The sequence below is a fragment of the Andrographis paniculata genome, unplaced genomic scaffold, assembly GCF_009805555.1.
Source record: "Andrographis paniculata isolate CXL003 unplaced genomic scaffold, ASM980555v1 Contig64END, whole genome shotgun sequence".
In the NCBI taxonomy this organism is placed as follows: domain Eukaryota; kingdom Viridiplantae; phylum Streptophyta; class Magnoliopsida; order Lamiales; family Acanthaceae; genus Andrographis; species Andrographis paniculata.
In genome coordinates this window covers 3,504,083-3,528,542 of record NW_026137600.1, presented here as the reverse complement: position 1 = coordinate 3,528,542, position 24,460 = coordinate 3,504,083, and the positions used below count along the sequence as shown (strand labels likewise).

Below are 24,460 nucleotides of genomic sequence, written 5' to 3'. Positions count from 1 at the left end.
ACTATGCCGAAGGTAAAAGAGGGGGTCAAAAAACTTCTCAAAGCTAATTTCATTCGAACATGCAGGTATCTATAATGGATTTCCAATATTGTTCCTATGCCGAAAAAGAACGGGAAGATCCGCATCTGTATCGATTTCCGAAATCTCAACTTAGCGACTACAAAAGACGAGTACGTAATGCCAATCGCCGACATGCTCGTAGATTCCACGGCGGGATATGAAATCCTATCATTTATGGACGGATACTCAGGGTACAATCAAATATATCTGGCCAAAGAAGATACTCATAAAATGGCCTTCCGTTGCCCCGGGGCAATCGGAATCACTGAATGGATAGTAATGCCTTTTGGTTTGAAGAACGCCGGAGCCACCTACCAGAGAGCGATGAATGCAATTTTTCACGATCTGGTCGGTGCTAGCTTGGAGGTATATATAGACGATGTGGTCGTAAAGTCCCGAGCCTTCGCCGATCACCTGCTGGACCTTCGCAGAGCATTCCTGCAAATGAGGCAGCACGACCTCAAGATGAACCTGGCCAAATATGCTTTTGGAGTACATACAGGAAATTTTTTAGGGTTCTTAGTGCATCAAAGGGGTATCGAGGTCGACAGAAATAAGGCTAAAGATGTCCAAAACCTTGGACCTCCTCGCAACATAAGGGAATTACAAAGTCTGATGGGAAAAGTCAATCTTTTAAGAAGATTCATCGCCAACGCAGGTAGCATGAAGGCTTTTTCTACGCTGTTACGTAGGAGAAAAGACGCATTCGAATGGTGAGATGCCCAACAGCAAGCTCTAGACCAGATCAAGCAGGCGCTAACATCTCCGCTAGTGTTAATGCCGCCGATCCGTGGAAAGGGGCTAAAACTATATATAGCCGCGATAGACGAGACGATAGGTTGTCTTCTAGCCCAGGATGATAAGGAAGGTCGGGAACGTGCTGTGTATGATCTTAGTAAGACCCTAAATGAAGCCGAAACTCGGTATTCAGGTATTGAAAAACTTTGCTTATCCCTATATAATGCTTGTACAAAATTAGAATATTATCTGCTGCCTGTCGAAACTATGGTTATTTGTAAAGTTGATCTCCTTCGATATTTGCTAAACAAGCCAGTCCTTTGACGCCGTTTGGTTAAATGGGCACTGAAATGAACATCGTTTTCGTTAATATATCAACCCCTCAAGGCCGTCAAAGGACAGGCCATTGCCGATTTTTTAGCCGAACATCCGGGGATGGTTCAGGCCATAGCGTGTATTATGTAGGGGTGGAACCGTGGATAGTAGCTTTCGATGGCTCTAGTACCATAGGGGTGGCCGGAGCAGGCGTAATAATTTATAACCTAGAATGAGAGGTATGGCGCTTTGCGCACCAACTTCCGCAAGGTGTTATGAATAACTAGGCCAAATATGAAGCTTTACTATTAGCTTTACATTTCCTCGTTGCCCGAAAAGTCAGGAAGGTTGTCATCCGCAGGGATTCTCAATTAGTTATCTGACAGGCCCTTAAAGAATTCAAGTGTAGAGATCCGCAGCTTCAGATTCTTCTTCACGAAGTCCATAGTGTTCTACAGCACCTTACATACGTAGTGTTAGAAAATATACCCCGAGATGAAAATGCGGAAGCAAACGACTTGGCACAGTAGGCATCCGGCTTCAGAAGGGGACACATGCCTTGGGAAGTCGAATGTTCACAGGTCGATAGGTCAAGTCCGGATTGGCGAACCCCCTTGCTGGAAAGGTTAGCCGACCCCAGGAAGGCCACAACAAAAGCCGAACAATATCAACTCATGAAATACACTAAAATCAATGGGAAACTGTATCGACGAAGGTCGGACGGGATGTTGGCGCGCTGCCTAGGACACAAAGAAGCACGGAAGGCCATGGCAGAAGTCCGCAAAGGCATTGGAGGTACACATAGGGCTGGACCTACGATGAGGTGGATGATACTTCGCTATGGCTATTTTTGGCTGCGAATATCGCAGGATTGCATCGATTATGCACGTGGATGTCCAGCCTGTCAACGCCATGGACCGCTCCGACAAATCCCCGTGGAGGAACTCCATTCGATCGTTAAGCCTTGGCCCTTTTGGGTTGGGCGATGGACGTGATTGGAAAAATCCATCCCTCATCTTCTAAAGGACATTCGTTTATTCTTGCAGCCACCGACTACTTCACGAAATGTGCGGAGGCCATACCACTCGTCAAAGTGCAGCAGAGCCACATCATACGCTTCATCAAGGCGAATATCATCCATAGATTCGGCATCCCCAAGACTATCACTACCGATCAAGGTACAACATTCGTGGGGACGAAGGTCAAGGCGTTTGTGGCTCAGTATGGAATTCAATTGCTCCATTCTTCCCCTTACTACCCTCAAGCTAACGGGCAAGCTGAGGCGACGAACAAGGTGTTGATCTCAATTATCAGAAAGGGGTTGGAAGATAACCCAAGAAGTTGGCATGACACGCTAGACGAAGCACTCTGGGCATACCGGAGCGCCAAATCCTCGGTGACCGGCAGCACCCCTTACCGTCTGACTTATGGACATGATGCCGTGCTCCCGCTGTAAATCACGGTACCATCACTCCGGACTTTGCAGGCGAACGGGCTCTCAATGGAGGAAAACGACCAAGCATTACTGCAGGAGCTCAACGACCTGCCCGAAGAGAGATTGCGAGCATTCGAACATACACGAGGTCAAAAGAAGAAAGCGGAAAGGGCCTTCCAAAAGCATGTTAAACCTCAGACCTTCCAGGAAGGCGATATGGTTTGGAAGCCATTCTTCCGTTTGGGGCCAAAATCCCGAAAGGGAACACAAATGCGTTTACACTAGGGCTCCAAAAACATAAAAGGGATTTAACCTTATGATTATCGTGAGGAGTAAACTCTTTGCACACCGACAACATATACCGAATGCCCCAGGTTTGCCATTGCGCCCCATACAGAGGACCTAATCTATCCTTCCAAGATTTGAACTCAGAGATACTACTAGGAAGGCTAAAAATACGGGAAGGAAAAACAGCAAGATTGAACCAAGATTGGGCTAGCAAGAGCTTACCCCCGCCGAGGGCGTCGAAGGAACCCTCCGGCAGCTCGTCTCGATCTTTCGCGAAGGGCGAGAGCCCAAACCGGGTACCGCCGGAGGGCGGGGGAGCTCTCACAGAGTGCGTCGGAGGAGGACGGCCGGACTGAGCATCCGGCTTCAACCTAGACATCGGAACGCCTCCCGTGACGAAAAGACCATGGGTAAATTTCTCTAGCGTCACTCTACCCGCCGGTCGCCGGAATCACCAAGAACGCCGTCTGGTAGCGTCGTCGGAATAAAGCCGAGGGTCACCGTGAGAATCCAAAAGGAAAACTCGCCAGTGAAAGTCGAAAGGAAGAGTTTGCAGAGCAAGGGTTTCTTTCACAAGCAAGAAGAGGAAATTTATGGGGATACCAAGAAGATGTGACAGTGCGCGCGAACCAAGATTTAGAAGATTACAAAACTATCAGGAGACCAAATTAATTTTTACCTGAGATAGTTTTGTAGGAGGCATTTGTACACTCCAAAATTTAACCAAAAAGCCCAATCCAAGCGAGAGCCCAGCCGGGGGAGAATGCGGCCCACAAGAAGGCCCAAGATACGTGGTCAATGGAGAAAAGGAGAAAACATAATTTGAAAGAGAGAAGATTTGGGGAGGTTGGAGAAAAATAAGGGATAAGAGCCTTATCCAAACTAAGTTTAGGGAATAAAAAGGAGAAGAGGGGATGACCATTGAAGGATGGGATCATCTTTTCCTGCATTATTTTCTCTACGATTTTAATTTCCTGCATTATTTCCAGATTTTTACAGTTTTTCCGTTAATTTCAATTTTTTTTCCAACTTCGTTCTTGTTTTTATTAGCCTTAATTTTTCCTTCCTTTTACGTTAATTATTCGTATATCGCGAGATAGCCCGGATCCTTTCTTGAGGAGGTCGGGGAATTCTTCGAACAAATCAATTCCGACAGGCTTTTCCGATTAAGTCGGCGGTGGCGATTTTTTTACAACAACACCTTCCATCTAACTGCTTCCAAGAACTGGTTGGAGGATTCGTAGTCGTTGGAGCCTCGCCACTGTGGTTTGTGTGTGGCTTGGTTTCCGGAGGTGAAGGACATAATGCTCGGCAGACTTGATAGATGTTGCACGTGAAAAAAGAAAATATTTTTCAGATAATACATATACTGAATTGGTCAGATGAGAATGAGGAGAACCGTCCGGTTGAGATAGAAAGAGGAGATAAATAAATATAATCAATTATATATATATTATTTTTATATCTGTGCAATCAACCAATTTAAAAAAAAATATTTTTCTTTTTTCAAAATATTTTTTAAGTATCATACTTTTCTTTGGATAAATTTTTTTCTATTTTATTAAAAAATTATTCTCTACAAAATGATATATATTCTTTGAATAAATTTTTTTTTTCTATTTTCTTTCTATTTGAATATGAATATTTCTTTTCTTTTGTTTACTTTTTTTTTCATCATTATATAAAAATTATTATGTTCAAAATTATATATTGATATATTTGAAATTTCTAAATAAATTTTAAAAATTACATTATATAAATATGAATATATAAATTTAAATAAATAAATCATTATGATTGAGAATGAGATAATAGACAAAAAAAATGAAAATAAAAAAATGTCTGACCGAATTCGTCGGATGAAAGGAGGAGAGCCGTCCGGTTGGTTGAGATGGAGTTTATTTTTATAAAAATAAACCATTATGAGGGAGAGAATGAGAAAAAAGAAAGGTATCTAACCGAATTGGTCGGCTGGAAGGAGCAGAACCGTACAGTCGGTTGGGATGGGAATATGAGAGAAGACGGCTGATTTGGTCGAATGAGAAGGAAGTGAACCGTCCAGTCGGGCGCAAATTTAAATTTCAATAAATAAATAATATAATATAAATATATGTATTGAACAACCGTCCAGTTGGCTGCAAATATTTTTTGTTTTGCGTGCCCAACAAATTCGAAAACGCCTGCATTAATTTCAAATGCATTTTTTAATATATCATAGCTTAAAAATATTATAACTAAATTATTGTATTAAAGTAAATATTACGATCTACAAAATGATATTCATATCAATATATTTTCTACAAGTAAATCACTACAAATTAACAAATGGAATTGGAAAAACACATACCTTAACAACACTCAATATCCTTAGTATAACTGACAACACTAGGGTTAATTGACAAATTTACTCATACTTGCCTACAATATTACCACTAAATACAACTGCTTAAAATAACAAATATTACATTAATATATATGTCTTCAAGAATATATAATATTAATAATTTTATTTAATATAATAAATTTATAATAATTTTATTATATAAAATAACTAATATAAATTATAGGATGCTTTTTTGTGTATATTTTTAAAAAAAAATTAATATATTGTATATATTTATTATTTTTATACTATTTATACAATTCGTTATATCTTACACTGCAAATATATATATTTTTTCAAATTATTTCACAAAATAAATATATCTGTAATTTTATTTTAAATTTTATATTATAAATTAATTATTTTTTAAAAATATATTTGTTGGGTTTGATGAAAAAATAGCTGATGACAAGGAGAAACTTAGGCTACTTTTTAGACAAAATTAATAATAATAAAAAGTTATGGAATAGAAAAAATTATATTTGTGCATCCATCAAAATTATATCTATATATTTTTTAATAAATTTATGCTTATTCTATTTCTATTTATAGTAAAATATAATCCGTCTATAATTTTATTATCCACGCTTTAACAATTAACAACAAATTTGCAATTATTCTGTTATGCTTATTCGACTATTTGTTATCAATTTATTAATAAATTTGAGATAATATGTGTTCCGTATGAAATTTAGAATTTAGGTTAAAAAGCCCAAGAAAAAAAGAAAAATGGGCCTAGCAATCGAGTTGATCGAAATGGCCGAGGGACACCATGGGAAACTCAGGTGAAATAGATATATTTTTAAGGAAATAGCGGGTCGGAAGGTCCGCAGGTCGGAAGGTCCTCAGCTCGGGAAGTCCGCAGGTCGGAAGGTCCTCAGGTCGGGAGGTCCGCAGGTCGGAAAGTCCTCAGGTCGGGAGGTCCGCAGGTCGGAAGGTCCTCAGGTCGGGAGGTCCGCAGGTCGGAAGGTCCTCAGGTCGGGAGGTCCGCAGGTCGGAAGGTCCTCAGGTCTGGAGGTCCGCAGGTCGGAAAGACCTCATGACGGAAAGTCCGCAGGTCGGAAGATCCTCAGGTCGGGAGGTCTGCACGACGGATGGTCTTTAAGTCGGGAGGTCTGCGGCTGGACCAATAAGTCGGATGGTCTTTAAGTCGGGAGGTCTGCGACTGGATCAATAAGTCGGATGGTCTTTAAGTCGGGAGGTCTGCGACTGGATCAAAAGTCGGATGGTCTTTAAGTCGGGAGGTCTGCGACTGGATCAATAAGTCAGATGGTCTTTAAGTCGGGAGGTCTGCGGCTATACCAATAAGTCGGGTGGTCTTTTTAAGTCGGGAGGTCTGCGGCTGGACTAACAAGTCGGATGGTCTGTAGGTCGGGAGGTTTGTAACTGGACCAAATAAGTTAGGTGGTCTGAAAGTCGGGAGGTTTGCAGGCGGGTCAAAGAGGCGGAAGGTCTGCGGTCGGTCCAGGGAGTTAGAAACTGTTGAGAGTAAGTAAGAATGATACTGTGGTCGGTTGAGGACACGTGTTAGTAGGAGAAAGGTTAGCAGACGGTTGAAAAAAAAGAGACGTTGTAACCGTTCGGGTGATGGTTTCCAGTACTGTTTCACAGGGAGTATTTAAGGATTTAGATTTTTCTGGAAAAATCATCTTCAATCAACTTCAACAAAGCAAGGTCAGATTCGGGGATCACCACTTTAAATTTCTAGCATTTTAATTTCCAGTTAATTTCTTTATGTACCGTATAGCGTTTAGAGATTCCTAATCTCAGACGCTAATTAATCAAGTTTAAGGATATTTTCCATATCTTTGAATTTTACTTTTTGTTTGTTGAAAAAATACATCAACAAATTGGCGACCACAGTGGGAGAAAGGCAAGATTGCTGATCCTACATCAACAGAGAGTTTCATACGACTGAGGTCCGGCCGAATCATCAGAAAAATCAATATGGCAGGCACACAACCTCAACCATCATCAGCACCAGTGGGAGAAAATGTTTCACCACCAGTCATGCCAAATCCAGAGGAGATTCCCCAACCACCTACCGATTGGTTGTCTTATGTTTAGCAAATGAACAATTAGCAAACTGTGTTTATGCAGAACATGTTGCGCGAGCAACAAAATCTTATGCAGAACATGTTAGATCAAGCCTTATCAAGGGTTACTCTTCAACCCACCTAGACGCCGCCAGGGGTGTCACCATCAAGAATGCAAGCAAGTTTCGCAGGGCCATCATATGTGGATAGCACACTTCCGAGCGCCACAACGTTCAACCGAACAGATAGGGGAAAGACTCCTCTGACTTTCCCAAATAATATTCCTTTGGGACCAAGGGTTGAAAATGTGCAACCGAACATTACAAGAGAGGAAAGGCCAGGGGGACATGTGCAGGATCCCATTCTTATTCCTGTGCAAAATCCCATTGATGTTCCTGATCATCAACATTTTTGTTTGGGTGATGAAATTGCTCACGTATTGAGGGTTCAGTTTGGTCTAAATCCTCAGATGGCCAACCGACCTGCTTATCAGAGACTGTTTCCAGAAAGGATTATTAATGAATATCCTCTCCCAAAGAATTACAGGCCACCAGATTTTCATGCTTTTTTTGGAGAGGATGGGTCCTCCACTATAGAGCATGTGGGGCGTTTTACAGCACAGTTAGGGGAAATTGGTAACAATCCTTTTTACAAGTTACAACTGTTTGGATTGTCCCTAACTAGGACTGTTTTTTCATGGTTTGTAAGTTTGCCACCTGGGCAGATACAAACTTGGGAAGGTTTGGAGATGGCATTTCATGCCAGATTTTTCAATCCCTTGCCAACGGTTTCTTTGACTGACTTATTGGAAATGAAAAAATATCCAGAAGAGTCAGCATCACAGTTTATTGAAAAGGTGAGATTGATGAAAGGACGGTGTCCTACAATAATTAATGAAAAAGAGATGGCCAACTTAGTGGTCCGAAATATGCATGGTCGCCTAAGAGATGCACTTACTGCACATGATGTCGAGGATTTGGCAAGCCTCGTGTCCAAGGCTGGACGTCTGGAATCTCTTTTCAGGGAAATGGATCAAAATTTCAGGCGTAATAAAGGCCAGCATATGGCTAGTATGGAAACGGAGGCATACGACTTTGATTATGATCAAACAGAAGAGATGGCGGCTGAAATAATTTCAGGGAAGTCTTATGTATGCTCTAAGTTAAAGCCAGCACCAGGAACAGAAGCTAAAGGGCAACCGACCTTTGACAGTTCAAAGGCCGATGAGATATTTGACATTCTGCTAACTGATGGCCAGATCCGAATTCCAAAGGGGCAGAGGTTGGCTACTAAGGAAGAAATTAAGGGAAGGCCATATTGTAAGTGGCATAATTCCTTCACACATAATACAAGTCAATGCACTCATTTTCGAAATGAGATCTAAAAGGCTATTAAGGCAGGTCGGCTCAAGTATATTACTTTGGGAGTGGAGCAGCAACCATTTCCAAAAGTAACCACAACAATGGTTAATATACAAGCAACTTCCAGAAAAGAAAAAGGGAATTCATCAAACAATGGCCGACCAGAGGAGAAACTCAAGGTCTGTGAAAAAACAGTGGCTGAAAAATGGGACAACTAAGATGGTTCTTTCAATGTGGAATTAAAGGACCAGGCTTTAGTTCGGGACCACCCGACCAGGAGGACGGGTGCGGTTGAAAGCAAATGGACTCGAAATAAGAAACCTTTACCAATTGATGTGGATCCTCGCTTCTCAGGCATGAATCGTACTCAGATTCGGAATGCCAAGCGCAGGTACGCTGCAAGATACAGAGACAAGGTCGCCTCATCAAAGCAACCGAATGACACCCGAGGCACTGTTAAGTATTCAGAGGGAGGTCGGTCCATCAGGGTCGTTTCGTTTGAGCAGCCGAATGAGGTAGAGGAAGGTCGGCTCATCGGGGCTGCCTCATCAAAGCAGCCGACCAGTGTACGGGACACTACTAGTTATAATGAGGGAGGTCGGTCCATGCAAAAGAATGGTAAAGGCTTGTATGAGGAAAGAGTTAAGGGTTTCAGATGTCAATATTGTGAGAAGGTTAACATTAACCCATCACTGGAGAAGTTTCGTTTGGAATCTCTGACTGTTCAACCCGAAATTGAAGTTGGAGATGAATTTCCAGAGAAGGATTCAAGGTCTGTCAAATCTCGACTAGGGCCACGTATCCTCTGCCGAATGATAGAGATTAATTGGGTTGAGGAAGAGCCTTTGTGGGCAAGCCTGGTGGATGAGTCTATAGAAGAGCCAGAATGGGCAAAAATTGCGGATTCTGACTTTCAATCAGAGGTCCCCCAATAGTCTTCCCTCCCATTCCAGATGGCATTGCGTCTTATTTGAAGCCTTTGTACGTTAATGCTCATATTTGTGGAAAACCAATCACAAAGGTTTTCATAGACAATGGGGCCGTCTTCAATGCAATGCCATTAAAGACTCTCAAGAAGTTAGGAAAGGGAATTCATGATCTATCTCTTGTGGATTTTGAGATGACTAGCTTTACAGGGCAACCGACTAGACCAGAAGGCATGCTGGTCGCCTCCATTGAAGTCGGTCCAAAGACGATTTCTTCTGTTTTCTTTGTAGTGGATGCAGATACCACATATTCAATCCTGCTTGGACGAGATTGGATTTATGCATCTAAATGTGTACCATCAACACTCCCTCAACAATTGATGTTCTGGGAAGGCAACCAGGTCTTCAAAATGGAGGCAAATGACAATCCTTTTGGAGCATCAGAACAAGTTGAAGAATCAGTTTTCTAATCTGGTCATGTACCCCTAATGTATCAGTTTTTTATGGCTAATGACTACCCAAAGAAGGGTTTTAAATTCATTGGCCAGAATTCAATGTTCTTTTAAAAGAACAGTTGTACTATATGGCTCTTTAGTTAGCCAGACCTAATTTATATAATACATTTCTTATGGAGGGTGCAGATTTACAAGATTGTAGTTTACTTATTAATCAATATTATTTAGATCAGCTTTTGAAAAAAGTAGAAAAAATCAAAAAGATACATGATGTTCATTTCCAAGAAGATGAACAATTTCGTTGGCCTGATCTATTAGAGAAAACAGAACCAACTTTCTCAGCACAAGATCCTCTACTGGATTTCAACTTAGGAACCGACCTGGTTCCAAAAGTAATCAGGATGAGTGGTTATTTGTCTAAAGAGCAACAAATATTGATGCTCGAGGTTATAAGAAACAATTTTGATTGTTTAGCATGGGATTATTCAGAAATGCCCGGATTAGAGCGAAGTCTGATAGAACATCGATTATCCATTAAGAAGGATTTCAAGCCTTGTAAGCAATCTCCAAGACGTATGAGTCCAGACTTGATGCCTCAGATCAAAGAAGAAATTCAGAAGCTTCTCAAAGTGGGTTTATCCGACCTTGCCGTTATGCAGATTGGTTGGCCAATATTGTACCAGTGGTTAAGAAAAATGGTAAGATTAGGATATGCATCGATTTTAGAGATCGTAATATGGCAACTTCTAAAGATGAGTATGTTATGCCTATGGCTGACATGCTAATTGACTCAGCAGCAGGGCACAAAATTCTCAGTTTGATGGATGATTATGCAGGATATAACCAAATCTTTTTGGCAGAGGAGGACATTCACAAGACAACATTTAGATGTCCAAGAGCATTAGGCATTTATAAGTGGACAATTATGCCATTTGGTTTGAAGAATGCTGGGGCAACTTATCAGAGAGCCATGAACTCAATTTTTCATGATCTCGTTGGTAAGTCTATGGAAGTCTATATTGATGATGTTATTGTCAAGTCTTCTAGTTTTGAGGAACATTTGAGGGATCTTAAGGATGTTTTTAGTAGGATGACGAAGTACAAATTGAAAATAAATCCAACTAAGTGTGGTATATCAGCTGGGAGTTTCTTGGGGTTCTTGGTTCATGAGAGGGGCATTGAGATCAATGCTAACAAAGCCAAGGTGATTCTTACCAGCCGACCACCTCAGACGGTTAAGGAAATTCAAAGTCTGTTAGGGAAGGTGAATTATCTCAGGCGGTTCATTTCCAATGCTGCTAGCAAGGTCAGACCGATCACTAAATTATTGAAGGCAGGAGGAAGCCCCTTTGAGTGGGGACCAGAACAACAGATGGCTTTGGAGGCTATAAAGCAAGCATTGACTCAACCACCTGTGTTGATGCCTCCCAAGGAGGGTCGGCCCCTCAAACTTTATTTGGAAAATACTCATGAAGTGGTCAGTTGTTTATTAGCTCAAGATGGAGATGATGGGAAGGAAAGGGCAATTTATTATTTGAGCAAGACTCTCACAGGACCAGAATTGAATTATACCATGCCAGAGAAGATGTGTTATTCCCTGGTGTTAGCCCCTTTTGATTTGTATCATTCTCCCTTGAGGGCGGTTAAAGGGCAGGCAATAGCAGACTTTTTGTCAGACTTTACAGGACATGAGGAACAACCGACCGGGTGTGTATCTTATGTAAGCACCCGAAATTGGTTAATGTTTTTTGATGGTTCTACCTCATGAAATAGATCAAGTGCAGGCGTTCTGTTGGAAGGACCAGACGGTCAAAGGGTCAATTTGCAGCTGCAATTGGAAAATATAACCCATAATTCAGCAGAATATGAAGCTTTAATGTTGGGGTTAGAGGCTTTAATAGCCAGGAAGGTCCAGTCGGTTATTATAAAAGGGGATTCTCAATTGGTGATTAACCAAGTAAACAAACAGTATGTTTGCAATTATCCCCACTTACGGAGGTACAGGGATTTGGTAGGTCGGTTGCTATCGAAGATCTCCGAAGTGATAATTGAGTTCGTACCTAGAAAGGAGAATCAATTTGCAGATGATTTAGCTCAAAAAGCTTGCAAGGGAATTCTAAAAGATATGTGCGCAGAGGTCAGCCCTGAGACTGAAACAGGAGCCGACTGGAGGGCTGAAACAGGAACCGACTGGCAAACAGAAGCAGGAACCGACTGAAGGACAGAACTCATCATGTATTTGCAAGATCCAGGAGCAAATGTACCAAATGGAATTCGATTGAAAGCTTTGCGATTTCAATTGGTAGAATGAGTGTTATATAAAAGAACATTCGAAGGATTGCTCTTGAAATGTTTGGGTCCCGAGCAAGCTTTGGAGGTGATGACAGAAGTACAGAGTGGAATATGTGGGGCTCATCGAGCAGGTCTGAACATGAGATGGGCTATTCATCGCTTAGGTTTCTTTTGGCCAAAGATCTTTGAAGACTGCATACAATTTGCTAAGGGCTGCCAAGAATGTCAGAGACATGGGCAATTAATTCATTTACCAGTCACAGAATTGCAAGCTATGGTAAAACCATGGCCCTTTAAATCTTGGGCTATGGATATTATTGGAAAAATCCATCCTCCCTCATCTAAGAATCATTGTTTTATTTTGGTTGCAACGGATTATTTCACCAAATGGGTGAAGGCGATTGCTTTGAAAAATGTGGATCAAAATGAGGTGATCGATTTTGTGCTGAATCAAATCATATATAGATATGGTATACCTCATTCAGTAACAACCGAACATGGTCTGGTCTTTACTGGGGAGAAGTTTCTAAGCTTCTTGGCAGAGTTTGGCATTCGTCTGAATCATTCTTCACCTTATTATCCCCAAGCTAATGGACAGGCAGAAGCAGGTAACAAGATTATCATTGGGATCATCAAGAAAACGATTGAAGGGAACCCAAGGAAATGGCATTTGTTGTTACCTCGAGCCTTATGGGCACATGAGAATAACAGAAGTTCTGCCACAGGGTTTTCTCCATATCAACTCACTTTTGGACAAGATGTTGTGTTGCCAGCCGAAGTGCAGGTCTCACCTGGACGCACAAACTTTACCAATGATGAATTTACTGAGGAATACCAACAAATAATGTTGCAGCAATTGGAAAGTCTGGATGTCAACCGACTCCATGCAATTGATCAGATTGTGAAGCAAAATGAGATCAGGGCCAAGACTATGGAAAGAAAATCTTTTATAGAACATTCAAAGAAGGAGACTTGGTCTGGAAGACTATTCTTCCAACATATAAAAAGGTTGATCAATTAGGAAAGTGGTCTCCGAATTGGGAAGGACCATTCATAATTGAAAAGGATATTGGAAATGTTGCCTTTATTATCATAAATCAAGAAGGTAAAAGGGTACACAACTGTATTAATGCTATATATCTGAAGAGGTATTTTTCTGCCTTTTCAGATTACAAGAAAGCATGAAACAGTAAGTTTTCAGAACCCATTTGCCAAGGGTTCGAACCTAACAAGGGTTCATTCATTGTCAGATGTTGAGTCGTGCAGAGGATTATTTTCTTCTGAGTCAGAAGCTTCATTCCAGTGATTAGGGATTACTTCTGGGTCTTCATCAATAAGGTCCTCTAAGCCAGGTCGGTACTTCTCCCACTGATCTTGCATCTTCTCAAGATCATAGTCAGTTCGGGCTTTCATGCCTGTTATGGCTTGGCGTTCACGATCAACAAGAGTGCGTAATCTGGAAAAGACTACACGTTGGTTGGAGAAGGTGTGATCCCAGCCAAGGTCTGGAAGTATGGCTGCCACATGGTGTTCAATCAAATCCATGTGATGATCAATGTCGGGAAGGCGACTTTGAATATCCCGAAGGGTCTCATATCCTTCTAGGACGTTTTCCATCAGGCGAATGACAGATGGATGGTCTTTCTGCCTCGTTGGGAAAACCTGAATTTGAAATCTAATTGTTTGAGGATGCATAACAGGTCTTCAGCATGACCTCCAACTGGATGATTACCCACAAAAAGGGGTTGAATGACACCTTGCCAATTGTTTACAGGAACGTGAGGACGGTGGGGTGGCATTTTAATTTCTGTTGGCAGGTGTGTTCAAGGTTTGCTTTGTGAGTAAATATTTATTTGCTGATTTGTAAGGACTGCAAATATTTATAAAGATGATGGACAAATTGGTTCCCCGGAGGGTTGGAATCTTGGAGGTGATTCTTAATAAAAGGAGAGAAATTTTATTTACCAAGTCAAAATTTACAAAAGAGACTCTAAAACAAGTTTTATTTGGGACCATTTATCCTATGTCCTGGAAAGTCGCATGTTATTAGCAGCCGACTGGTACTGCTTTATGAGTTGGGATCGGGCGTGAATCTTTAACTCTTGGTCCAGGTCGGCTGCACTGCTTTGGTACCTATCAATTAGGCGTTGCTCGTCGGTGATATGTCCTTCCAGGACAGACCTTTCTTGATGAAGTGCCCTCAGCTCTGCCTTTTTTTGCTAGATTGACCCTTCTAGTTGTGCCTTGGCATTATTCAGGCCTTCTAGTCGGCCAATTTCCTGTTGAATGGATTCCTTGGTTTTGGTCAAGGAAGCCTCCGGACTTATTCGATCCAAGTTGGGCAAGGGTGTCTCAACCGTCAAAAGTTGGGCGAACAGAACTTCATTCCGGAGTTCGGATAGTCGCTCCATCAGTTGGTGAAGAATGGGGGCAGCAACCGACTCTGAAGACATTTGGAACAAGAGACCACCAATGGCTTGAAGAAGGCTGTCAAGCAATTCTGACCCCAGGTCCGGGAAAGATTGGTCAACAGTCTGTGCAATTACAGCTCGGACATCCGTCGGAATAGGGACAGCCAACAAGAGGGCGAGATCAGAACATCCCTGAAATGAAAGATGTTTATCTCAGATTGAATGGAGAATAAATGTTACGAATCAATTGTGAGAGGTTGCATGTACCTCTGGACGGATGGTGGTCGTTGAAGGTGCCAAAATAGCCATAAGTCTGGAGGGTTGGACGGCTGGTACCTCGATAGCTGATTCGTCGGCTGCTTCGAGTGGATGTTGAGGTATGGATCTGGGTCCCTGAATGGTGGTAATATAGTGTGTCAAAGGTCATGTTAATACTAGCTTGTATTTTGGTACTTTGGAAGAAGGGATCTCAAGTGTTTACCAGATTGACAGAGGTCTCTGATTCAGAAGAGGGAATCTCTTGTAACTCCTGTAAGAGTCCCCTTGGTTGAGCAGGTACAGGTTCTCCGTCCTGTCTGTCCGCCGCTGGTAGAGGGTCTGCTGCCCCTGGGTCGGCAACCTCCAAATCGGCTGCCCTTGGGTTGGCAACCCCCAAGTCGGCTGCTCTTTGGTTTGATATGTCTGGGGCGGTTGCACCAGAGGCAACAGAAGCAGACATAGGTGTGGCCACCGATGCCATAGTAGACAGAGATGGGTCTGAAGCAACATAAGGTAACCTGCCCATCTCTGAAGCAGTCGCCTCACGGCGGATGAAGGTATTTTATTTGAGGCCCAGCGCTTGGTCGGGGGCTCAGGTTCTGGTAGTTGGTCGGTTGGTGGCTTCGCTGTTTTAGTTGGTCTGGAAGCAGGTTGGGCGGTCGCCCGAGCCGAAGCCATACCTGAGTGTTAAATAAGGATTAATACCGTGATAAGGAAAGGATCAAGTTAAATTGAGAGTATGAGATTATACCTGGACGGGGTCGGGTCCTTATAGGGGTTCTGACCTGATGGGGGAATGGTTTGAGTCTGAGAGGCTCTTCTCTTCCTCTGTGGAGTACCCGACTCAGTGCCTTGAGTAATCAAGGTCCTTCGGGTGTTTGTCAGAGGGGTCGCCCCTAATGTTATTGCAGGTGGGGGAAGAAGGATGCCCAGCAGGCGATCCTTATCAGGAGCAATCAAAGCCCAAGTAACCAACCACCACTCGCGAAAGGATTCAACTGAAGTTGGAGAAGTATTGAAAGGGATGTAAGAGTTGAAAGTTATGTAATTTGAAAGTTGGGATATGTATGGGGCGATTGCATCAGGATAGCTTTCTCATCCGAACTTTGAATTATTAAATGGGGATGAGCAATGGGACCAGGCAAGCCTTGTTGGCATCCGAATTGACGGACCAAAAATTGAGGCTGGTAGCTGAATGTACATAAGACTTTGGGACCCTTTTTATCGATTTTCTTACTGGCAAATAACGACCTGGGCTTAAGAGCAACATCCCAGGAGAAAGAAAAAGTGGGATGTGGAAGTGGATCTGGTTGGGACAAAGGTGACGGAAAGGGAATGGCCAAAACAAGCCGGATGCATAGGCAATATACCTTTTGTGTGGGTAGAAATGGCTATTATTTCGATTATCAGTAAGGATGGAAGTTATGATCGGATCAGACGCTTGGAGGTTATTATGCCCTAAGCAAAGTCGGTTCAGGGCTACTCCTAGGGACTTCTCAAGTGTGGGGGCAATGGGAGGATGACCAAGTTGGAAGGCGTCGGGAAAATAGAGACAGAACCATAGTTCTAGGAACCAAAAAGGACCTGACTCAGCAGTGTCTAACTTTTTACCATCTTTTTCAGTAAGACGGGTACTAACTCTAGATAATCCTTCAAAAAGATTGGCAAGAAAAAGGGTGCCTAATGAAAAGAACCGACCCGAGGCTCTGTGTATAGTAAGATCAAGATGAGAAGGGAGGACACATTTCGAAGGGGAAATTACAACATACTTACAGAGCCAAAAGAGCAGGAAGGCTGTGTGTTCTCGGTCGGTTACAGGGGTCCCGTCTGCTCCTTGTTGGTCAATTAGAAATTTAGTCCAGCCCTATTCTTTCACGTCTGTCAGAGACCAGCCCAAGTGGTCTGAGTTGGGCTCTTGCCCATCTAGGGCACCCATTACAGGGTCTTCCCCAACGATTGGCAGATGAGCAATCATGGCCGCATCCATGAGGGTGGGGCCGATGGGGCTGTTGGAAGAAGGAAGGTGCAAACCTCAGGGTGCCAAAACGCTGCCATGGCCAGAAGGACTTTCTCATGTAAATGACATGGGAGAGTTGACAGACGTATGGCTTGGTCGATTTGTTGAGTTTTCCATTGACTTTGGTAATGTTCTACTACCCTTTGGTACCTTGTGCGGTATGGATCCTTGGGGTCCGTCAAGTGTGTTTTGACGTTGTCATGGAGGCGGGTTGTGTTGTAGTTGGGGTTGTTGATCGCCAGTAGATTCCTTGCCTCCAAGACTTCTCTCATACGGTTGGAGTCTTTGGCAGTTGTGCAATATGGACGAACAGTTGGAGTGCGCATTTTCGTCGACATGAGAGTGGTTTCAGGGATTGATCCATCGACAGGGACTGCAGGGATGTATCGATTCACCATTGTTAGAATTGTAGAGATTATGATCCACAAAGGCTCGTATTGAATAAAGGAAAGTTTTGTGGAATCAGGAGTGTTGCAGTGACGGGTTCAGTTGCCAAGGTGATTTTTCAGTAGGGTTGTGATTTGTGAACTTCCAAACGACGATTGAGAAATGGCGTTTGAAAGTCCATTGGCGGCGGGCAAGTTGTTAAGTATGAAATTTAGAATTAGGTTAAAAAGCCCAAGGAAAAAAGAAAACTGGGATAGCAATCGAGTTGATCGAAATGGCCGAGGGGCACCATGGGAAACTCAGGTGAAATAGATATATTTTTAAGGAAATAGCGCGTCGGAAGGTCCGCAGGTCGGAAGGTCCTCAGGTCGGGAAGTCCGCAGGTTGGAAGGTCCTCAGGTCGGGAGGTCCGCAGGTCGGAAAGTCCTCAGGTCGGAAAGTCCGCAGGTCGGAAGGTCCTCAGGTCGGGAGGTCCGCAGGTCGGAAGGTCCACAGGTCGGGAGGTCCGCAGGACGGATGGTCTTTAAGTCGGGAGGTCTGCAGCTTGACCAATAAGTCGGATGGTCTTTAATTTAGGAGGTTTGCGACTTGATCAATAAGTCGGAAGGTCTGCGACTGGATCAATAAGTCGAATGGTCTTTAAGTCGGGAGGTCTGCGACTGGATCAATAAGTCGGATGGTCTTTAAGTCGGGAGGTCTGCGGCTGGACCAATAAGTCGGGTGGTCTTTAAGTCGGGAGGTCTGCGGCTGGACTAACAAGTCGGATGGTCTTTAGGTCGGGAGGTTTGTGACTGGACCAAATAAGTCAGGTGGTCTGAAAGTCAGGAGGTTTGCAGGCGGGTCAAAGAGGCGGAAGGTCTACGGTCGGTCCAGGGAGTTAAACACTGTTGAGAGTAAGTAAGAATGATACTGTGGTGGGTTGAGGACACGTGTCAGCAGGAGAAATGTTAGCAGACGGTTGAAAAAAAGAAACGTTGTAACCGTTCGGGTAACGGTTTTCAGTACTGTTTCATAGGGAGTATTTAAGGATTTGGATTTTTCCGGAGAAATCATCTTCAATCAACTTCAACAAAGCAAAATCAGATTCGGGGATCACCACTTTAAATTTCTAGCATTTTAATTTCCCGTTAATTTCTTTATGTACTGTACAGTGTTTAGATTCCTAATCTCAGATGCTAATTAATCAAGTTTAAAGATATTTTCCATATCTTTGAATTTTACTTTTTATTTGTTGAAAAAATACATCAACAATATATGATAGTTTTTTCTTTCTATCTACCTCCCTTAATATCATAATATTTTATTTATTATTTTTTTAATATCGTATACAACCAAACATACAATATTTTTATTTAATATGATTTTTTTTTAAAAAAAATACTAAAAATTCCAAAACTATCTATACGGACTAACCCATTGTTGTTTGGTTCAAAATATATATATATATATATTATACTATTTTTAATTTTATACTCATCAAAAAGAAAAAAAAGAAAAAAACCTCATCTTAAAATTTTTTTATTACTTTTTATTTCTATATTATTATTATTATTATTTTTTAATATTTATTTTTTTAATAAAATCAAACAACATTTATATCTATATATATATATTTAAATTTGAATTAACACAATATATTCAATATTGATATCATTTTTATATAATACAAAATTTTATGAATCATAAAATTTTGCAAAATTAAAATATAAAAACAATTTAATATAAATTAAAAAAAAATTATATGCATAATGTTCCAATTACATTGTAACAATGGCAAAAGTATAATATCTTCCGAGACACTGATGAGTGAGTATCTTTTTATAATTTTTTTTTTAAAATAGTGATATTTGTGGAGATACGATCGTTGCAGATGGTCTGAGGGAAGGTAGAGAATCTAAAATTATTATTTGGTTCAATATATATATACTTAGTGCTCATGCTACACTGTATTTTAATAGTAGAAAAAATTGCATAGGACATGTTAAGTGGTGGTGGTGGTGTTTTTTTTTGTGTTTTTTAAAGTTGTGTTTTGGAGATTCTACTTAGAATCGGTTAAAATTGTGTAAATGATGATTGGTGATCGGACATTATTGTTAGAAAAGTCACTTTATTGTATTTTTAGAAAAAAAGTATTATTAATGTTGATATATATTGATATATATTGTATATATTTAGATATATATCTTTGTCTGTATATATATAATATTGTAATCTAATTGTAAAGAATGAAATATAGTTTATTCCATTAATCCTAACATGGTATCAGAGCCATAATTTTTTCTGATCAAATCGAAACAACCCATGTGTTCCAGATCACATCTTTCCGACCATCGCCGACCGTCACCGTCACCACCACCGTGCTCGCTGCCACGAGACCGGCTGGACTCCGGAACAGCTCGGCCAACGGCGGGGCGTGAGCCTCACACGCGCCCGACGAGATTTTCGGGCGAACGCCTCGCCGGCGCGTGGAGGTGCGTGTGGCGGCCGTTCGCGGCGATCTTTGCACCATCGTGTTCGGAATTTAATTTCCTCCAGGATGGTATACCCACTTCTTCCGTTTGAGCAGTTTTTTGTATCCGTCTGATTTTCCGGGGTTCGGGTTCGATTCAGTTTTGCTCGTGTTTCTATCGTTTTGGCTTTCGGCTTGAGATTTGCGATATTGTCTACCCTTGAAATTTTTTATGGAAAAGATGGATGTCCATATTCCGATAAATGTTGTCCTATCCGGAGATAATTACAGTTTGTGGGCACAATCGATGAAAAACTTTCTGATTGGTAGAAAATTATGGCGGATTGTTACGGGGGGATATAGTTGCTCCCGTTGCTCCAGTTTCTATAGGAGAAGTTGCGCCTACCGCCAAAGTTGTTGAATCTTATATTGAAAAATTGGAGGATTGGGACAGTAAGAACCATCAAATACTCACTTGGTTGCGCATTACTTCCACTCCGGCAGCGTGGGATTTCTTGGCAGTCCGCTTCCGTGCTACTGGTTTGGTACACTATTATCAGTTATGGAGCACTCTCCATGATCTAAAACAGGAACCAGGACAATCTATCAATGACTTCCTTGCGCAAGTGCAACCCCTTTGGCATCGGTTGGATCAAGCTGAGATCAGTCCTAATCATCTTCGCCTCATTCAGGTCTTGATGGCTTTGCGTCCAAAGTATGAGGCAGTTCGTGCCTCTTTGTTAAATTGGCACCCACTTCCTACCTTGGATGCAGCTATTCAGGAGATTCTTTTTGAGGAAACTCGTCTCCACCTAGCCAAGGCTCCTCTGCTTGATTCTGCTCTTGCGGTCACTGCCCGAACTCTTACTCAGAGTCGTTCCCATCGCTGCAAACGATGTCAGTCTTTTGATCATGACTTCGGTCATTGCCCCAAGGTGGAGTGTCACTACTGTCATGTTTTAGGCCATACCATACAATATTGCCCTAGTAGGCCGTCTCGCTCTGGCAGTAGTAACTACGAGCCTCGGCATATTCATGGACCTCCTCAGTCTAGTACCTCATTTGTCATAGCCTCTGCCACGCCTGCGCCTCCTATGATTCAGGACCCGAAGGCTTTTTTTAAACAGGTTCTATCTTCCAATAATGCCATGTCTACCACATCAGGTAACTCTCATTGGTATTTTGATTCTGCCTACAGTATATGACCTCTGATATACGCCTTATGACCGCGACAACCACCGCACCATCCCTACCTCCTATCCTTACCGCAAATGGTACCCATATGCGCATCACCCATACTGGACATACATCCACCTCGTCCTTATCCCTCCCCGAAACATATTGTATTCCCTAATTAACCTTAAATCTGATTTCCGTTGGTCAATTGGTTGATCAAGGTCTCACAATGATTTTTTCTTCTACTGGTGTGCAGGTTCAGGACGCGCAAACCGGGCGGACCCTCGGGAAGGGCCGGAAGACGGGCTGCTTATTTGAACTTGAGTCACTCCAACTCCCTCGTACCTCTATCTCGGCTGCCACCACCTCTACACCATCCTACCTTCAGTGGCATCATCGTCTCAGTCATGGCATCCTCCAATAAACTCAGGTCTTTGATTAGTCAGGGTCGTTTGGGTTCTGTCAAGTTTGAGTCTTTTAATTGTGTGGATTGTTCGTTGGGAAAACAACCTGCCTTGTCGTTTCCTCATAGTACTTCCATTGCGGATACACCGTTTTCATTAGTTCACTCTGATATTTGGGGACCTTCGCCTGCTGTGTCTATGAATGATTCTCATTATTTTGTGATTTTTATTGATGACTATTCTCGTTTTACATGGATTTACTTTATGCGGAAGCGCTCTGAAATTCCATCTATTTATATGGACTTTCCTAAAATAATTTGAAATACAAATTCCTCTTCATTCTGTTGTGCTCATCGACCCAATCGCTCAGCCCGGGACCCGCGCTAAGCCTCAATTTTTTCCCATTCCTTAGGGAAAAGTATTCTTAGTAGAGAGAACAATGGCAGAAAGAGAGGTAAAAAATCCTGGGGTTGAAAGTGGTCAAAGGCCAGGCTGTAGCAGCAGCTGGAATTGGCTCAAAAATGGGATGGAGGTACTAATCCTTCAGACTGTGGCAGCTGCGGAATCTGCTATTGGGTCCACCGGGTTGGTTTCTTTATCGTTCCAGTTTCTTTATCCCTCCACCATAAAACTCTCCGCACAGATAATGCTCTTGAATATACCGATTATTCCTTCCTTCGTTTCCTATCTGATCAGGGTACTGTTGTACAACGCTCTTGCCGATACACCTCTCCACAAAATGGTCGTGCCGAACGTAAACACCGTCATATCCTCGATACAGTCCGTACCCTTCTCTTATCTGCCTCTTGTTCAGATCGCTTTTGGGGGGAAGACGCACTCACTGCTGTCCGCACAATAAATCGTATCCCTTCCTCTGTCATGGGTAATGTCAGTCCATTTGAAAGACTATTTAATCGTAGTCCTGATTATAGTCTTCTCCGCCCTTTCGGTTGTGTCAATTTTGTCGTCCTCCCTCCTCATGAGCGCACTAAGTTGGAACCTCGCGCGCGTCTGTGTTGCTTCCTGGGATACGGGTTAGAGTATAAGGGTTATCGTTTTTGGGATCCCATTTCCAATAGGCTACGTATTTCTCGTCATGTCACATTCTGGGAGATACTAAATTCTCTACCTTGTCCCACTTTCAAGTCCCCTTTGATCGTTCGTTTCCGTTCTTTACCTTGTCCTCTCCACCACTATTCCCCTCCGCTGACACGGCCCCGTCCCCCGCTCCTGACGCTGTCCCGGTTGCTCCTCCTGAACCGACGCTGATCCCCGAGCCTACTCCTACTCTCGACTCTGATACATCATCATCACCAGAGCCTGACACTACTTCGACCTCAGACCTTGATCGTGGCCCTCGCTGTTCCACTCGGGTTAGTCACCTTCCTACTCACTTACTTGATTATCACTGTTTCTCTGGCACCTTATCCCACCATGAGCCCAAGTCCTTTCGTGAGGCATATACGGATCCGTTGTGGCAGCAGGCTATGTCTGAGGAGTTACAGGCTTTGGAGAAAACTCATACGTGGGATATGGTTGATCTTCCCTCTGGCAAGAAACCTATTGGCTGCAAGTGGGTATTCAGAATCAAAACTCACTCTGATGGATCCATTGAGCGCTACAAGGCGCGTTTGGTAGCCAAAGGCTACACCCAGCAGTATGGTATAGACTATGAGGAGAAATTTGCCCCGGTTGCTCTCATCTCTGTCCGTTGTCTTATCGCTATCGCTGCCGCTCGTTGGTATCCCCTGCACCAGCTCGATGTCAAGAATGCGTTCTTACATGGTGATTTATCCGAGGACATCTATATGTCTCCTCCTCCTGGCTTTCCTACATCTTCCAAGGTATGTAAACTTCGTCGTGCCCTATATGGTTTGAAACAGGCGCCTCAAGCTTGGTTTTCGAAATTTAGCTCTGTTCTACTCCTGCTTGGCTTTACTTCCAGCGATCATGATTTGGCTCTCTTCCTTCGACGTGGGTCAGCTGAAATTACTGTTTTATTACTTTATGTGGATGACATGATCATTACGGAAGATGATGCATCAGGTTCTCTAAGCTACAGAGTCATCTACACCGCCACCTTGAGATGAAGAGTCTAGGGCCTCTTCGGTACTTCCTAGGACTTGAGATCTCCGACACCTCCGACGGATATTATCTCTCTCAAGCCAAGTATGCCTCCGACCTCCTGTCTAGTGCCGGTCTCACTGACTCCAAGATTGCCCCTACGCCTCTTGATTCTGATTGTCGTCTTACTCCGATGGACGGCGTCCCCCTTGATGATCCTACTCTGTACCATCAGCTGGTGGGAAGTCTGATCTACCTGACTGTCACCCGACCGGATATTGCCTATGCTGTCCATATCGTCAGTCAGTTTATGTCTGCTCCTCGGACGACTCATCATTCTGCTAATCTACGGATTCTCCGATACATCAAAGGTACTCTCCTTCATGGGCTTCATTATTCAGCTCGTTCTTCCTTGGTATTCTCTTATTCGGCGGGAGATCCCTCTGATCGCCGCTCGACCACCGGGTTTTGCTTCTTCCTTGGAAACTCGCTTATTTCGTGGCGCAGCAAGAAACAGACGGTTGTCTCCCGGTCTAATGAGAATCTGAATATAGAGCTCTTGCTAACACCACTGCCGAGCTTCTATGGCTTCGTTGGCTGCTGGCTGATCTCGGAGTGCCTCAATCCTCTGCCACTATTATTCATTGCGTCAGTCAGAGCGCCATGAAGATTTCGACGAATGATGTCTTCCACGAGCGTACGAAGCACATTGAGATCGACTGTCACCTTGTACGTCATCACGTTGCTCATGGTAACATCTCCTTGTCTCCCATTCCCTCTGCTGATCAGACTGCCAACGGTTTCACCAAGCCTCATCTTCCCGGCCGTTTTCAGTCATTCTTGAGCAAACTCAAGTTGGGTTCCACCATTCCACCTTGAGTTTAAGGAGGGATGTTGATATATATATTGATATATATTGTATATATTTAGATATATATATCCCTACCTAATATATCTCTTGTATATATATAATATTGTACCATAATTGTAAAGAATGAAATATAG

General features: G+C 42.7%; 1 protein-coding gene across 1 annotated transcript; it reads left to right on the top strand.

The window, feature by feature from the left end:
- Nucleotides 1–23,477: 23,477 nt before the first annotated feature.
- On the top strand, nucleotides 23,478–24,122 carry LOC127261706 (uncharacterized mitochondrial protein AtMg00810-like). Its single transcript, XM_051290005.1, has one exon. The coding sequence runs from the start codon at nucleotides 23,478–23,480 to the stop codon at nucleotides 24,120–24,122; it is 645 nt and encodes a 214-aa protein (XP_051145962.1).
- Nucleotides 24,123–24,460: the final 338 nt, after the last annotated feature.